Source organism: Gymnoscopelus braueri (assembly GCF_963280865.1).
Source record: "Gymnoscopelus braueri genome assembly, chromosome: 4".
NCBI lineage: Eukaryota > Metazoa > Chordata > Actinopteri > Myctophiformes > Myctophidae > Gymnoscopelus > Gymnoscopelus braueri.
The window spans coordinates 17,993,758-18,011,893 of record NC_137605.1 but is presented as its reverse complement, the minus strand read 5'-3'; the positions used below and the strand labels follow the sequence as shown (position 1 = coordinate 18,011,893).

General features: G+C 41.9%; 2 protein-coding genes across 2 annotated transcripts in view; both read left to right on the top strand.

Moving 5' to 3' along the window:
* Nucleotides 1-3,485, top strand: part of gsk3ab (glycogen synthase kinase 3 alpha b) — a 28,043-nt gene extending 24,558 nt beyond the window's left edge. The window contains exons 9-10 of the mRNA XM_080425634.1: nt 128-205; nt 854-3,485. Coding sequence (XP_080281760.1) covers nt 128-205; nt 854-921 — 146 coding nt within the window. The 3' untranslated portion in view covers nt 922-3,485. The remainder of the gene's footprint in view (nt 1-127; nt 206-853) is intronic.
* A 4,763-nt stretch (nt 3,486-8,248) lies between these two features.
* The window catches only part of znf574 (zinc finger protein 574), a 33,012-nt gene continuing 23,124 nt past the window's right edge, over nt 8,249-18,136 (top strand). The window contains exons 1-2 of the mRNA XM_080426324.1: nt 8,249-8,311; nt 12,793-12,960. Coding sequence (XP_080282450.1) covers nt 12,799-12,960 — 162 coding nt within the window. The 5' untranslated portion in view covers nt 8,249-8,311; nt 12,793-12,798. The remainder of the gene's footprint in view (nt 8,312-12,792; nt 12,961-18,136) is intronic.

Here is an 18,136-nt window from a genome sequence, read left to right as displayed (position 1 = left end):
GGGTTGAAAACCACTGTTCTGTACAACCGTCTCTCACAAACACTCTCTCCTGCTGAAGATTTAGTTATACTTTGTCGCATGGCGACAAATGACGTATTTCTTGTGTCTTGTGTTGTGCTCTCTGCAGAGCTGTCTATCCAGCCCCTTTTGAACTCCACGCTCATTCCCCCTCACGCTCGTGCACAGACGTCGCCTGCCTCGCATGGTATGTACACACACACTTGACAGCAGATTTTGATGGCAAGCTTTTACTGCCCTTTGTGACCGGCACTTTTGTGTAAATTGTGTAATTTGTGCACAGAATAACAAAAACTAAAGTGCAAACCGCCATGACATACATGGACAGACGCATGGCAATAAGTGGTCACAGTGCAAACAGCAGATGACAGCGTAATGTTTCAGATAACATGAAATGGCATCCCGTAATAAATGGGACGCCGATTGAGAACGGAATGCATGTGCAAGATAACGTTATCTGTACTAGTGCATACGTCATAGTTGGGACAAAATGATGTGTTGTACTGTATGTTGTGATAAATGGCATGTAGGTATTGTAGCCATATTATCAGAAATGGAAGATTATTTACAATGCCCATTTATATTGTGTGTGTATATAATATATATACACACACACACACACACACACTATACTCTGGACTATACTAGTAACCAATATTGTGCTGAAATTGTCTGGCATTATTTTATTTCTTGTTTTCATTTTTGTAATTGCAAAGTGTTTTCGGTGTGACGGAATCTTTTGATTTGTAATTAGTCCTACAAGATGGAGAGATACTGTATTTGTGATTGAAGTGTGTGTGTATAGCTAATCTCTCTTCTCTTTCTTCACCTGCAGAGGGCAGTGTGTCAGACAGTCCCGCCCAGTCCAGCTCAGCACCCGGATCCATCAACAACAGTACCTGAGCAACCCATCCCTCCCTCCCTCCCTCCCCCTCTCATCTTTCTCCTCACCCCTATCCCCTCCCTCTTTTGCCATTCTTCCACCCCTATACCTCCCCACTGGCTCCAAACTTCTCAAAATGAACAAAACCCCCTCACCCACCCACCCACCCATACACATCCACGCACAAAACACTCTACATCACTCTCCTGTCCTCGCTGGACACTAAACGTTTCTGGTTTAGAACGGAATTCTGTGGCTTTGGGCTTGAGGAGAGTGTCGGTGCGTCTGTGCACATCGCGGTGGGATGCTTTGGACTTGATATAAGCTGCAATTCTCAGCCCGGTTCCCAGTCTAGCCTGATGGGTTTGGGAGTATCAAAGGGTGGGGTTAGGCCATGGTGTTTGGGAGACGGAGGCGGAGGCGGAGCTGCCCTGTTTGTGTGTGTGTTATGTGGATCAGAAGATAGGATTGCCTGTATTATAATCAAATGACAATTGACTTTTATCCCTTTTTGATGTTTTTATTTATATGTTTTAGCAAATTTTATGTGGCGCAGTGGTGCTGGAGACTCTTGGGGGGGGGTGCGGGGTTAGGAGAGCAGGTAGGCTGCAGAGTTGGGGCATCAGGGCCTCTCTCAAGGCCTGACCTACGACATTGACAATCACTATTTCGTCAAGTTACAAAATGGTGGTGGTTTTGTTACACACCTTGTAGAGAGACTTGACGCTGACGACTTATCAGTCACTCCCTTTATTCTGAACTCTACTTTAAATGTTTGTCGGTTCATTCCTCCAAACGGTCGGACGGAATGAATTATTAATTTGTTTTATTTTGTTTTATGCCATATCGATACCAAACAGAAGCAGTGCACAAATTTGGTCTTTTTTTTTTTTTTGCGTTTTAGGTGTTTTAGCAGCTTTTCTCCCAAACATCCACACCCTGAGCCCGGCCATAGCACACTTAACATTCACTGACATCCAACCTCAACCACTGGTGGAGCCTTCCCCTCCATTCCTACAATATCCTCCTCTTCCCCTCCTTCCTCCCCCTCTCTCACTGCTAAACTGTAAATATCATGTACCTTTTATTTTATTTTGTTATTTTTTTTGTTATTATTGTTATTATATTGTTCTTGTAATTTTTTTTTTTTTTTTTTTTTTTCTCTCGTAGACGGGGTCCGGTCGCAGCAGCGAACCGGGCTCCTTTATCCTCAGTCTCAGTCTGTAAATACGATTTCATTTCAGTCCCTGGGTTTCAGGGTTGGGGAAAAAAAAATACGAACCACAACAAAATGTTTCTCTCTTTTTTTTTCCCTTTTTTGTTTTTTTTCTTCTCTCTCTCCCTCCATTTTACACTCTCGTTTTGCCTTCTCCACCCTACCAATAAATGTTGTCATGATGAACCTTTTATTTATTGTATCTCTGAAAGGGGTTGGGGGCTGTTTTACGTTCTTCTGCCCCCCCCACTAGGGTGTTAAGAGAACGGGGGTTGTGTTCAAATTATAATTTTTTTCTTTGTATTAAGTCCATAAATGTCACATGCAAATGTTCCACATCCAAGATACTGTACGTCTGATACGGACATTGGAACCCTTGCCTTTTTTTTTCTTCTCCTCCAATCATCATATGTATGTATGTACATGTATGTATATATGTAACGTACGTACGTCTGCAGGTACACAAGCTGGCCAATAGATGGAACCATGGGTTTCCGTTAAAACTTCAATGTGAAGGGAATGTTACACGCGCCTCTGGGGCCGTCTATGGGGGGCGGGGCTTATGCACACAGATTATGCACGAGGAGTGTGCATGGCCCTTGCCATTATTGCTGTGTCGGGTGGGTTTAGAGGGAGGGGGGGGGTTGTGTTAGTCCGATGATGTGCATCACCTGGGTCTATCAGCTCTTCTTGCTTTCATTCTTTTTCTTTGCTTTCTGTGTTTTGTTTTGTCGTTTGTTTGTTTTCCCCCTATGTGTGGTGTGTAGGCTAATTGGGCTAAACTGTTACTTGGGTGTACGTATGCTTCACGTGAGTGACTTGGGGAATGTATGGTGTGTGTATGAATGAGTGATTTGGGGAATGTATGCTGTGTGTGTGTGTGTGTGTATGAACGAGTGACTTGGATAATGTATGCTGTGTATGAGTGACTTTGAGAATGCATGCTGTGTCTGTGTGTGTGTGTGTGTGTGTGAGAGGGAGACTTTGGGAATGCATGCTGTGTGTGTGTGTGTGTGTGTGAGAGAGAGAGACTTTGGGAATGCATGCTGTGTGTGTGAGTGAGAGCGCGCAGCTGTCCATCTCCTGATGTTTTCCTCAAATGAAGACATGTCAAATGTGGTTTTTAATGTTTTTTTCTTTTCTTTTCTCCCCTCTCTTTCTGTCACACATTGGTTTTAATTCATTGTGATCCTGGTGTTTTAACGCCCAAGGGGGAGAACATTTTCATTTTTAGGAACAGAACGGTTGAATAATGGAGATGATGTAAAGAGCAAGAGAGAGAGAGGGATGGAGGGAGAGAGACTGTTTTTGTTTGTTGGTAAAAATAATTAAACTCATTAATAAAGTGATGAAACATTAGCCGTAAAATGTCCATGTTTTAATAACGTGTGGTGGTTAACTGAGCCTTGTGCCTACACACTGTTGTTACATGTCACCCCGGTTTTCACAGAACAGCAGATGTGACATGTCAACGGCTGGTGCTACGACAGTGCATTTTGAAGTGTTTTGTTGACACTGAATACTGTAAAGCGACTGTTAAAACGACAACCTCGACAAACAAGTCTGTCAACAAATAATAGTCCTCCCAAGCTTGGGAAACATTTTCCCCGCTGCCGTGGTAAATGCATTCTGCATTCAGCATGCTAATGAAGTGGGGATGTGTGCCAGCTGAGGGGTGGCAGACAGAGGCCAGGAAGCCATGAGGGACCATGCCGTTTTAAGGAGTGTTTATCAAAATCGATTCATCTATAGGAGGACATTGACAGATCTGTCAGGAGAAGGGGAGACACCTGTCTTTTTACTAGAAATTCAGGATGCAGTCTGCCTGCTGGAAAACCCCATGTGTATTTTGGTAAAGGCCAATGATATGCTTGAAGGGTGGCAAAAAGAACAGCCAACCCTGCTGTGACCTGTGTTTGGCTAAAGGAAGCTTAGGTTGTCGTCATTGTATCTTCATTCAAGCACTTCAGATTAACCTTGTGGACAGAATCTCGTTATTCCAATGTATGTACCCATTATTATTATTATCTTTATCATTATTTATTATTATTGTATGTAGTTCACATCCTTGAATGATTGGAGTAAATGGACATTATACAGTATGAATCAGCGGTAATGTGTTCAGTGATCTCTGAGAGCCTGAGTTAAAACTATCAGTAGCGTTTCACTTCAAATACCTTACAGGCATGTATGATAACTGAAACATTAAGTCTGTCTTTGAAAGGTTTTATTCAAAGTTTCCTTTATTTTTGTATAGCTGCATTGCGCTGTGAAAAGTATGAAGTTAAGCAAAATCACAAATGTGTCCAGAAAGCAAATCAATAGACGACATCAGTACGGGAGTCAGCAAATCTGCCAGCTTGGCAACACATTCACTGTCAAAGTGTCAAACTATCAAAGATTCAGAAAATATGACTGGTCTATTGAATGAACAACACATACTGTCTAATAAATAACACATGCACACAATGTAGTGGTTCATAATCCTGATTGGATGGTTATTTTTCATTACATTGTTTTGAATTGGCACTGGTTTGTGGGGTATTCTCGACCACAACAACACAGAAGGAGAGACCTTATGTAAAGTAGGCATGGCTGCTGCCATATTAGGCTTGTGACCTAAGGCGAGATGCATTATGGCCTCTAGGGTCACTGCTTGTGTGGTTGCTACTGTCAGGAATGGAGCCCAACCAATGCAAGATCTTTGCAGCCGGAGAGTCCTAGACCATGCACAGATAACCGAGGTTTTGTAAAAGAAAGAAATAATTATAATGGTCAATCAATTTGAAAAACTTTTTCTACTTCACAAACATTTAGCAAAAGCAAACACGAATAACTAAACAATTAAATATAAAATATACACATTAACTAAACTTATGCCCTATTCACAATAAAAAAATAACCAATCTACAAGCTCTCATTGTGAGCTTGTAGATCTGATGCTTTTGGGAGAAAAAAAAATGGGGATGCATCGGCTGCATAATTGCAGGTACTGTTGTCAAAAAAGTCAAATAATGGCCGATCGGCCTAACTTCATATATCGGTCGGGCTCTAGTCAGGAACCACTGGTTCACTGACCAATCATATTATACACTGCAAAGCTGTCGCCAGAGGCTTTGTGAAAAGCAATCTCATCTCATACTATGTATGGTGTGGTATGATATTCACAGTCCTCGCCCCACTCCCAGGCGTTGAGAATATTCAATACACATCCCAAAACATGGCCGTATAATCTTCATTCCCCATGCTGAGAGATTAATAAGGACCATCTCACCCACACAGCTGTCCCCCCCGGGGACACGCTTTTCTTTTCTTTTTTTTTGCAGCTGATGAGGTTCTCCTCTTCAGCGCTGCAAAGGAGGGCAGGATTTAATGAAGTCTCAGGGTGTCAGTGAACTTTCTTCTCTCCTCGCCATGTTCAATACAAAATATTTATAGGCTCCGACTGCAGAATCTCCACCACCCGGTGCTTTATCAAAATGTCTTTATTAAATTTAACCCTAGCCCTCAGGTCTGGACCAGTTCGGCTGAATGAACACTTTTCCTCATTTGAACCCCCTCATTTCGGGAGATTGGCTCTAAAAATGAACCCAAGTTTTTTAATTTAGATCATATGATTATACAAAATATCACCACCACACTTTGGAAAGTTGGAAAGTTCAAAAGTTGTTCTTATTAGGGCTACTTACTGCACAGTTTCCAAATCATATGAGTAGGAATGTTCTGTCTGCATATAATAGCCATACGTTTCATGCTCACCTTGTTTTAAACAGTATATAGATATTAATATTAACATTTTGTCTACACATTGTATCTGTACCAACCACCTAAATTTGTTGACAAAAGCCTATTTGCAAAAGCCACACATAAAGCAGCTGACATCGAGAGACAGAATGGTGAGAAAGAGGGAAAATCCCCTTGTTCGATTGAAATTCATTCAGGTTGATAGAAAGGAGTTGTGCTGAGGACAATGAGACACAGATGGAGGAAGAGAAAGAAAAAGAAGAAGCAGAACAGCTAGTTATAGTTGAAGTTGATGAGCAATCAATGCAGCGTGACATGACATATCCTCCCTCCTGGGTCTCTGCAGTCTGTGAACCGCATCTTTCACTGGACAACATGTCTGCTTTGTCTGTCCTCCAACACACTGATATGATGTGTCACAGTTGAATAATGTTATCCTGCACAGTTTTCTGTGGTGACTGAGTAGGTACCAGCTCAGGCTCCCCTCTCTCTCTCTCTCTGGCTGGATGCCCGGCTGGCTGACTCTTTGATACCGTTTTGGAGGCGGGTTAAATGTTCTGACTGGAAGAGATGGTCGCCTTCCTTCCCAATCAGCCAGCAGGGCACAGAAGGGGCATGGTGCAATTCTGGGAGAGGAATAGAGTAATGCCAGCCAGTCTATATAATACTGTCGCTCACCTGAGAAAAGCTGAACAAGGAGGACACAATCCAGTGACCCCAGCTGGTTGCTAGATGTTAGAGAGAGAGAGAGAGAGAGAGAGAGAGAGAGAGAGAGATCTCTGAGTCAAGTTATTATTTTATAAAAGAAGATGAAAAGATGTCAGGAGGAAAAATTCACCTTCAGCGTGTAACTACTCCAACACGTCCTCATTACATGTTGGTACTTGGCTTGATCCCACACGTAAAAGGAGCTGGGTGTAACAAGGTCATAGTTAAATGGAAATGAGTGGGAAGGAATTGAAGCTTGGTGTAGCTACATGTACAGTGGCCTGTGGCCCTGTCAGTCTGATCAATATTGTAAAAATCCCAACTAATGCTCATTGATGGTGCAGTGGTTGGGTTATGTTTTGGTTAGAATTTATAGTGGTGAGAATCTTCTCTCCATTGATTTATGTTGTTTCCGGCTTTCCTGTCAGTCTCAGTAAGGTGAAATTGTAAAGCTAGTTGGAGACAAATTGTTTACAGTACACTAAAGTCGTTACATGAATTTAAACATTGCCAGATTCATGGAGAAAAAACACAGAGGCTAACCGGGTGCTCACAGGAGATAAAAAAAATGTCTTAAAGGTGTATTGAAGGTGCTTCTAGGACATCTAGGATGTACACTTAAAAAGGAAGACGAGATCCGAGCACTCAAATAATGTACAGAAGAGGTGACATATTTTATTCTATAAAAATTGCCAAATATGTTTCGACCAGTTAAGTTCCCCATCAGGGCGAGGAATTGCCAGATTCATCTTCCCAAGTAACCAAATGATTCTGTCCTAGGGACCCTGACATGTAAAACAATTAATTAAATAAAAAATGTCTAAGTCATAATTGTACTTGATAAATCGATTCACAGTCAGTGGTGATACTCACTTTTTGATTTAGATTTAGAATTGTAATCATTTCAAGTGAATTGAATGAAAGTGAAATTATACAAATGTTTTATCACTGGGGGGGGGGGGGCAAAATCTGGGGCCAATTATTTAGCTGGGGAACCCTGGAACTCTCTTAAAGCATTGGTTCTCAAAGTGGGGTCCTTGAGGGAGTTCCAGGGGGTCCCCAGCTAAATGATGGCTGGTTAGGAACCAAATGGACCCTTATGGGTCTGTAACTCTGAGAGTGTACAAATGGAACCAAATGGACCCTAACGGGTCCATTTGGTTCCATTTGTACACTCTCAGAGTTAAATTAACATTGATTTTACAATATAAATTGGGGTCCCAGAGATATAAATGCCATTAAATGGGGGTCCGTAGCCTCTAATGCATGTCAAACTGGGGGTCCTTGAAATTAAAATGGTTGAGAATCACTGCTATAGCCTTAAAAATTGTCTCTTGTGGCCCACTTGAAAAAAATTGTCTCTTGTGGGCCACAAGAGACAATTTTTTTCAAATGGGGGTCTGCGGGCTAATAAGTGTCAATTTGGGGGTCCTTGACATGAAAAAGATTGAGAACCACTGTCTTAAAGAACCATGGGGGGGGTCCCTGGACGCCACATTGAGAACCACCCTGTTTTTTGGTGCCCAGTTTCCCCGGTGCCCAGTGCGCTTTCCCAAAGCAGCGCGCAGACTGCAGTGGACGCGCGCCTTTGGGATCCAAAGTCTCTGAGGTTGAATACTATTGGTGTCTGGAATGACCGCCACAGCCTATCAGCTCCAAGCCTCCTTTACATGCAGAAGAAAACGCACTTGTGCTGTCTGCCCTACTATTTCCTCTGTTGAGACGGACAACGTCCGAGTTCGGTGAGTTATCATAGTATGCTATATGATATGTGTACTTATTTTAAGTGGACGGGATGGTGTACTTTGACATACTGTGTATGTGCTGCTATGGAGGATTTCGGCGGGGGGAGACAGACAACTAACAGTGAACTTTTAGTGCATGGCCGCCATTATATACCACCGAAGAAGCGTCTCCTATCCGCCCTTCTTCTTCGGTCCATTCCTTCTTCTTCTCCTTATTCGTCTTCTTCTTCTGCTCTCATGGACAGAAGAAAGTAAACACCGTCGCTACAAGTGCAGACAGACGTGTTTAGTTTCCCCCAGAAACCTCGTCACATTCATACCGTTTTTGATTGACCAACACTGTTATCTGTAGCTGTTAGCCTCTTAGCTATTAAGCTACAAAGCTGCTAGGGGGGGGAAACGCCAGTGTAGTGAGATGGCCGTCTTCTTCTTTGCTGGTTAGCATTGTGCTAAGCCTTAGCAGGCATGCGACTGGGGACTGTTAGCATAGGCTGGTACTGGTAGCTTTACTGTAGAGGTGCTTGGGACAGGTTGTAGATACCAAATGAACCCCGGCATCAATATTTTTGGGCATGTCATTGCTCATTGTAGTCTAGATTGTTTTTGTTTTTTTTATCTAAAATTTCGAAAATGTCCCTAAATGTTCAATTTCTTTTTTGAAAAGACCAGATGTACACAACATCAAAATGTGTAGTGCTGTGACTCGCTGTGAGCGTGCAGATCTACTTTGGAATAGACAAAAGTTTAAAATAAACTAGGGGACAATTGTTCACAAGCTTAAGACAAACAGTATTGGTCATCAGATGGATGTAATTGTTGAGAGAAAATACACTTGACATTATGAAATGATTGTTGGAGTGGTGGACCCTGTCATTGGTAGTGGAGACAGGGGCATTGATACCAGGGGGAGACTTCATCATATTAGGGTGAAGGATTATTTTGGTGTCTTGTCTACAGCAGGCCTGATAATCCACTATACTGTCCTGACAGCATAACCTTTTCTGACAGGCGCCACACACACACACACACACACACACACACACACACACACACACACACACACACACACACACACACACACACACACACACACACACACACACACACACACACACACACACACACACACACACACACACACACACTAACAAGAGTGTACAATTAATACTGACATACTAAGTCCACTGCTTCATATGAAAACTTGTCATTGAATCCATACCCCAGGTATCTACTATGAAACCAAATGCACTGATAGCGTCCCTCTGTCCCTTAAAGATAAGCTGATATCTTGAATGCTCTGTTTGTTTCTATTTTGCACACCCACCCCACCTCTCGTTGTTCCGTTATTTGAGCAGAGTGTTTTTTGCTAGTGCACTGCAATGTGAGGCTGGTTTGGCCTGTGGCCAGTGAGCGAGGCCAGGCAACAGGGATTGTGTTCTGATAATAGTCATATCATGCAGGGTCTATGCACAACAGCCATATTGGGAATGAATTGGGCCCCTGCCTTACTTCCTTTACAGGTGTTACCAATAATACTAATTAAGGCTCTGTTCCATTTAGTGTGGCATAGTGGTTGTCTTATTTTCAAGGACCCCCATAACTCTGAGAGTGTACAAATGGAACCAAATGGACCCTCACAGGTCCATTTGGTTCCATTTGCACACTCTCAGAGTTACACACCCACCATAAGGGGCCATTTGGGAATCAAAATGGAGTGTTTCTAGTGAGCCAACATGCACAATATCAGTACCCTGACCAGAATGGAACAGAGCCTTCATTAGTATCATTGGTAAAACCTGTGAAGGAAGTAAGAAGAGGCCCAATTTCTTTCCAATATGGCTGCTGTGCATAGAGCCATGCTCCAGCTGAACCACCACTTCACCCATCAAATAGGCAGAGCTAAACTTGGCCACGTCTCCACTCGAGGACAAATCTGCATGATCAAAATAAAAATTAGCCCAAGTCCGGCCCACCAGTGAGTCATTCTTGGCAAGGCTGGAAGTTCCATGCACCTTGTGTCTTAGCTGTCCACTGAATGATGATGATGCATGCAGGTGCTCAATCTCATCAGGAGAGGGCAATGTTCACAGCCCTAACATTCTAAAAAGGAAGGCTTTGACGCAGGGTCGTATCAATATCAACACTCATGTACTGAGGAGCATGTTAACACATGCACAGATCATGCAAACAGAACAGGGACCCTAAATGTCGTTGTTGGTCTTCTAAAGCAGTGGTTCTCAAAGTGGGGTCCGGGGACCCCCAGGGGTCCTTGGGGGGGTTCCAGCGGGTCCCCAGCAAAATGAGTTAATATAGCATCACAACCACTTTATCCATTTACATGTTGGCTATTCAAAAATTGCAGATCTACAAGCTCACATCACGTCACTTCGTGCCGCGCTGCGAGCTTGTACAGCTTTTGTACAAATTTGGAATAATCTGGATAATTCTTTAACAAATCTTCTCTTCTGGGGGACCCTGGCAAAACCTTTTCGGGTTTTCGCTCTAAATGGCCGATCTACAAGCTCACAACGTGTTACGTTACGAGCTGGTAGATCTGCTATTTTAGCAGAATATTGCCCCAGATTAGGGATGCTAGGGTTCAAGTGTTTTAGAAGCCTTTGGGTTATTGATGTAGTAGGAAGGCTAAGTGGAGAGGTCAGGGTGCTGTTTTTTTTTTTAAAGATTTTTTTCTTTGGGCTTTTCTGCCTATTATGTGGATAGTGGGGCTTTACCAGGCTAGATAGTACAGTGAAGACTGACAGGGAGAGAGTAGCCTCGATCTCCAGGCTTTTATTGTTTAGAGAGAGACGGTGAGAGACACGGAGCAAAGGCCATAGGGCTCGGGAATCAAACCCACGACTCACTGTCAGGCTGCATTAGAGCCTATACTGTATATGTGGTAGTCACCCGGCCTAACCCATTAAGGCCTGGGGAAAGCATCTGTGTCATTTTACATTTCTTTGGCTATTTATAATAATAGCAGATCTACAAGGTCATAGCGCAGCAGCTTGTAGATCTGCTATTTTCTTTTTTAAATCTTGAATTATTTTTCAAATCTTTGAATATTTATTTTGGAACATCACATTTTTGCTTCATGGGGGGATTCTACAAATGTCTTCTAAATCCTATTTTTTTTTTTTTTTTAACTTATGTTTCTATATCAGTGGTTCTCAAATGTTTTTCATGTCAAGGACCACCAAAATTATATTTATTTGGCCGCGGACCCCCCCCCCCCTCCCATCTCAAATTATTTTGTTCCAGGGACCCCCCCCCCCCGAAGCAAAGATTTGAGTTACAAACGTTCGCTTTAAATACATATTTATTCAAAGATTTGTACACATTTTCACGATTTTTCAAAAATAGCAGATCTACATGCTCATAGCGCTGCACCCGGTGCCGCGCTATGAGCTTGTATATCTGCTATTTAAAAAAAATAAATAATCTTTATTAGGTTCACAGTATAGAGCGTCGCAGTTCCCGCCCACTTCCTGTTTTTTTTGGTGCCGGAAGAAAAAACTCAATGCATTTTTCCATTGACATTTCCAAAAATATTTATATCTATTAATTTAAGCCTCGAATCAAGCCATCATGACATGACATGAATCATGACCATAATCGTTTGATTCTGTGATTTTTTTTTTGTTGAAAACGGCAAAACAAAGGGTATTTATTAAATATAGTATATCATATAATTAAATATAAAATAAAACAAAATCACAGAAAAAAACGTTTTATGGTCATGATTCATGTCATCTCGTGATGGCTTGATTCGAGGCTTAAATTAATAGATATAAATATTTTTGGAAATGTCAATGGAAAAATGCATTGAGTTTTTTCTTCCGGCACCAAAAAAAACAGGAAGTGGGCGGGAACTGCGACGCTCTATTGACATGAAGTCAGTCAGACATTTTTTTCATTTTCTCCCTTTCCCCATCCCTCCCCCCATATTGTTATTGCTGTCACATTTTCCTTTTCAAAAGATAAAGACAAAAAATCTGTAACAAATGCAGTGGAATAAAGAAATGTACCTGACAAACAAACATGTAGACATGATTTAAAATTTGGTATAGACAGTGGAATGTAATAGAAAATAAATAATAAATATAATTTAAAAAGAAATGTTCACAATAAAAGCAGGAAAAATTAAGAAAAAATAAGTTTTTACGAAAAATAGACAAAAACAAAAATAAACACACATTATATCTGCTATTTTTGAATAGCCAAAGAAATCTAAAGTGACACAGATGCGTTCCAGGTCTTAATGGGATAAATAAACACCCTACTTGATCATAATGTGTATCTGCAAGCTCGACGCGCGGCGCGAAGCGCCACGTTTTGAGCTCGTAGATCTACTACTTTTGATATTTTTTAATTTGAATTTTCGGACATCAACAGAGACGATATAAGTAACTGCTGTCTTAGGTTTGTTACTTCTTCACATATTGTCCATTGACTTGACTCCCCTGGTCCTCCTTTAGGTAGGCATGGAGAACTCGTCGGTGTACATGTGTTTCCCGTGCTACCAGGAGTTCAACACCCTGGACGAGGTGCTGCAGCACCAGCTGACGTGCACCGCCGAGGCCACAGAGCCCGTGGTGGCTGCGCCTGGAATGACCACCATCAACGCACCACTGCGTCACACTCAGGTAAAGGTGCTCACACACACACACACACACACACTCTATGGCAGAGGGTGGGCAACTTTGATGATGGAGAGAGGGCCACTATATTATTTCCACACTCACTCCAGAGGGGCCACATTGCATAATACTGTCGGGCAGACACCTCTTATCTCCGTATTTTAACTTTTTTTGTCCGCCATTTTTTGTCACAGAAAAGTAGCAAAAATAGCAGATCTACAAGCTCAAAACGCGTCGCAGTGAGCTTGTAGATCTGCTATTTTTGCTATTTTTGAATTGGAATCCTGATATTTTTTTCGCTATTTTTGAAATGGAATCCTGAAAAGTTTAAATTGTATTTAATTTCAAATGCATTTAGTTATACTTATGTTTACTTTACAAAATGAAATATAAATACATTGGACATAAAAAAGACAATAGAATTGTAATACTATAGTCATAGACTGAAGTAATTAAAGCGGGTCATGTTTGCAATTGTAACAGCTGAAATCAATAATATATCAGTATTCCGAATCCGATATTAACCTGCGGGCCGCATTAAGTGGAGGTGGGGGCCGCCAGTTGCCCATGTATGCTCTATGGTGTCGACCGTCTTATACGATCAAAACTGACCTTCACTGTGCATCCAAAAAAAAAGGTAAAATCACCATTGTCCGGAGTTGGAACTGAGTCTACCCGTCACACACTGTGTGCCCGTAACCACAAGCTACGTCTGCCCAGCTTATGCCGGGATAATGTTTTGCTTCGAGAAAGAAAAATTTGGGCCCAGCCTTGACTCGGCAGAATTGGACAGCATGGTTTGGCCGTTCTCCAATGGGAGCTCATAATATCCCCTGCCATTTTTCACGAAACTGTCTGCACACACATAGTCAGCAAATGATTGATTCCCTGTGATTTAACCCATTAAGACCCGGAACGCATCTGTGTCATTTTTAGATTTGAGCTGAAAAGCATAATTTTACACTTTGGCTATTCAAAAATAGCAGATGTACAAGCTCATAGCGCGGCACCGAGTGCCGCGCTATGAGCTTGTAGATCTGCTATTTTTGATTTTTTTTAGAAAATGTGTGCAAATCTTGAAATATATATATTTTTAAAGCGAACATTTGTAACTCAAATCTTTGCTTCTGGGGGTCCCTGGAACAAAATGTTTTGAGATGGGGGTCCGCGGCCAAATACATATCATTTTGTGGTCCTTGACATGAAAAAGTTTGAGAACCACTGACATAGTAACATACGTATTTTTTTTAAACTGTTAGGAATTAGAAGACATTTTGTAGAATCGGAACCTCAAGCCTTAATGGGTTAACTCATGAATCCGGTAAAGTTGCCGCAGTAATTTTTCAGGTACAAGTAGCAGGTTCTTAACACTTAACAATGAACCTCCCGGTGTTTTTATGCGTTGGTAGCTGTTATATAACAGGTCTCACGTTATATCACCGGCCACACTGCACAACCTGCAGCCATGAATCGGCTTGTAGACTGCCGTCCTTGACCCTGTCACACTGCATGGCCTAAGATGCTTAAGATGAAAGATTTTTTGCCACGTTTATAATGCTGCAATATGGAAATATAATCTTGGACGGCACTAAGACGATGATATCAAACAGTAGGGCTGGGCGTTATGTACAAAATCAAATATCACTGTTTATGAGCAAATGCCTCAAAAAGGTATTGTGACGATATTGTGGGGATTGGTGCTTTCAGAAAATATTTAAACTGAGTTTTTTTTGCTTATATAATTACTAAGTGGGTACAGGAAATAATACTAAGTGGGTAAAAAATAGAACAGCTAGAACAGTCGGGTAAGTTACATTACATCACATTACTGTAATGTACTGTAGCCTGTAAAACCAGGAATAGGCAACACTTATGCAATATTACAGTATTCAAAATCCCAAACGATATTTCGACTCCTATCACGATATTGATATATGGATACATTGCCCAGCCAGCACTATCATACAGTGTGTGCCTGTGTGGTCACCTTAAGCAGTAGGACATATAGCATTCATTGCAAGTTTATCTGGATGACTGCATTACGTTAATTATTAAAGTAATTTGCATGGTCTGCATAGACAAGTGTTAGTTGAGTGCTACTGCTCATTCGTCCGACAGTTAGTCTGTCAAGCGAGCCTATCTCTTCCACTGTCTTTGAAGGCTCCAGAGACGGTATGGAACTCTGTTCTAATTTGAACATGTGCCAGCATGCATTGTAATGTGCTTAAGGTTCTCATCGTCTTTGCCGTATATTTACAATACAACTGCAGACCGAGGTTGAAGGACATTGAGCATCCAAGTAAGGTTTGTGAGTTGATGTGGTTACTTCCATAAAGCCCCAAGTGCCTTATGGCCTCCCGGCCCCTATTTACCACCCGTCAGCTGGCATATTTCAATCTCCACTTCATTAGACAGATGATCACAATTTGTGTGTGCTGTAAAAACAGGGGCTATTTATGTTTCAAATGGATATCAAGAGCTATTACAGCACAATCATCTTTTTGTGTTTCCATCTGTCTCTCAGATCAGATGTTTGCATTTAAAGAGCTTCGATAATGGGAAATATGAGTGCTAGGAAATTAGAGTGCTTGGTAGCAGTAACTGAGAAATCTAGAAATGAATACAGAGCGGTAAAGCTAAAGTGTTTAATGCTCACTGTTTTGGCAGCCGAACAAAGTGCTGCAAAGTTTTTTAAAATTGCGGTACATCCTTTTTTCTTTTTCCTTTTTTACAATTATTTTGTTACCCCTTTTTCACCAGCCATATCGCCACAATATTGTCAGTCATTATTATGCCAATTCCCGATTCCTTGTGTATGCTAGCCTAGTCTCTATTCTTGTCACTGCCAACTCCTACAGGCGGTCCTAGGGAAAGCACAGACCGTATGCATTGTGCTTAAGGTTCTCATCGTCTTTGGCGTATATTCACAATATAGCTGCAGACCGAATTTGAAGGAGTTTGCGCATTGATGGGGTTACTTCCTTCACGTTCGTTCCGCAGTCCTCAGCCAGTTGAAACTCTGCCTGTAGTTCTTCCGGAACCCAGTGACATCTGAATACATCCCTGCGTGGTGGTCATGAACTAGGCTGCTACAGGTCACTACAGCTAAATAGGCTCTCCAGCCGTGCTCAAAGGAGCATCACAGACAGCACACCTTGCTGTTGTAAGAGACCTTGTTGACGTTTATAGATATGTCGCCCCATCATGACTATTGATTGGAAAGAAAGTTAAAAATGAAGAATGTCTAAAGACTATACTAGAACACCTTGATAGAGAATGTTTGGAGATGGAATGGGACTAAGGTTTGCAGATAAAAACAAAACAATTCGAATAACTTTTCAATTCCCAGAGTTGTTTTAAAAACTACAGGCCCCTTACTCCTTACTCCTTTCTAACAAGAAATATAACAATCTGAAGATGAAAGAAATGTCTACAATCCTTTTTCTGTGTCTTTTTACAGTGATTAACTTTTATTTCTGTCTGGGTAACAACTGCAACCCATTTATTGGTATTTGTTTCTCTCTAATGCAAGAAATGTATGCATGCATAATACAGTATGTAAATGATATTCCATTTTCCATTGTTGTTGTGGTGCCTTTGTAAATTGGGAGAGCCCTGTGGGTTTCCTTACATTATGCATCATATTCAATACGTTGTACAAAGGGAAATATACTGCGTCTTCCATTATGGCATAATTTTTTATCTGTTCTGGGATGTATTCCTCTGGGATCCATTTCATCAGCGTGTTGAGCTTCATTAACCCATTAAGACCTGGAACGCATCTGTGTCACTTTAGATTTCTTTGGCTATTCAAAAATAGCAGATATACAAGCTCATAGCGCGGCACCGAGTGCCGCACTATGAGCTTGTAGATCTGCTATTTTTGAAAAATCTAGATTTTTTTTTTTTCAAAAAACTGTTAGGATTTAGATTTTTTTTAAGAATCGCCTCAGGTCTTAATGGGTTAATTCAGAGTTTTACAAAGAAGCGTCTGTCTGTATTTCACAGTCTGAGAGTCATATAATGACTTGATGTATTCCGTTCTGTTTGACACACTCGTGTTTCGCCTCGGCATGCCTGCTACCTGTTCCTTTTTTTTTTTTACCCTTCCTGCGACAGGCACAACAAGTCCCAGAGGGTAAGCAGTCATTGGGCCCTTCTGAGCGACTTTACTAGTCAGTCATTGTTTGTTTGTCTGCGTCTCTCGGCCCAGTGTCACGCGCCGAAAAATAGCCGATCTACAAGCTCGTTAGGCTGCACTAGCCCCTCCTGCTTTCGTGCCTAGAGGGGCGGGGTTTAACATCTCCGGCGAGAGAATGTGTGTGATCCCATTGGTTCACCGATCTGTCCGTCAGCCCCCGCCCCCCCGCCAACACAACATTACGAGCGACGCCCACTGCACTCTGGTTGGTTGGGGAAATGAAACACTTCCTATTCACCTGTTTCCTAGGCTGTGTGTTTTCCACTTCCTGTCGGATTTCATTGGATATCATTAGTCATCTGACCAGTTTCATTGGATTTCATTGGATCAAATCGACAGGAAGTGGAAAACACACAGGAAGTGGAAAGCCTAGGAAACGGGTGAATAGACCATATTCACACGGCGGCCATGTTTCTATGAAGTCAATGAAAGTAGCCACCCCGGGTGGCGGCACTTTCAATGTTAAATTCCAATATGGCCGCCGTGTGAATATGGTCTATACCGGGTACACCGACGCGCTGGTCCAGGCTTTTATTTTTTAGCAAAACTAAACAATAAAAGCCTTGGAGATCGAGGCTACAAGCTTGTAGATCTGAACAGTGTCAGTCATGACAGGCAGATTGCATCCCTGAGTTGCCAGCAGGCAAGAACAGGAATCATGGCTCGGACACATCAGACAGCGGTGTGTCCTTCTCCTGATGGATCACTGAATGTCCTTCTCACAGATGAATCAACTGCAGAAAACACTCCATAAAACCCTAAGTGCCTTATGGCTTCCCAGACCCCTATTTACCACCCGTCGGCTGGCATATTACAATCATCCCCACTTCATTAGACAGATTATGACAATTTGTGTGTGCATTATGTGACATTGCTGTAAACACGGGGGCTATTTATGTTTCAAATGGATATCGAGAGCTATTACAGCACGATCATCTTTCACCCAGATGTTTGTATTCAAAGAGCTTCGGTAATGGGAAA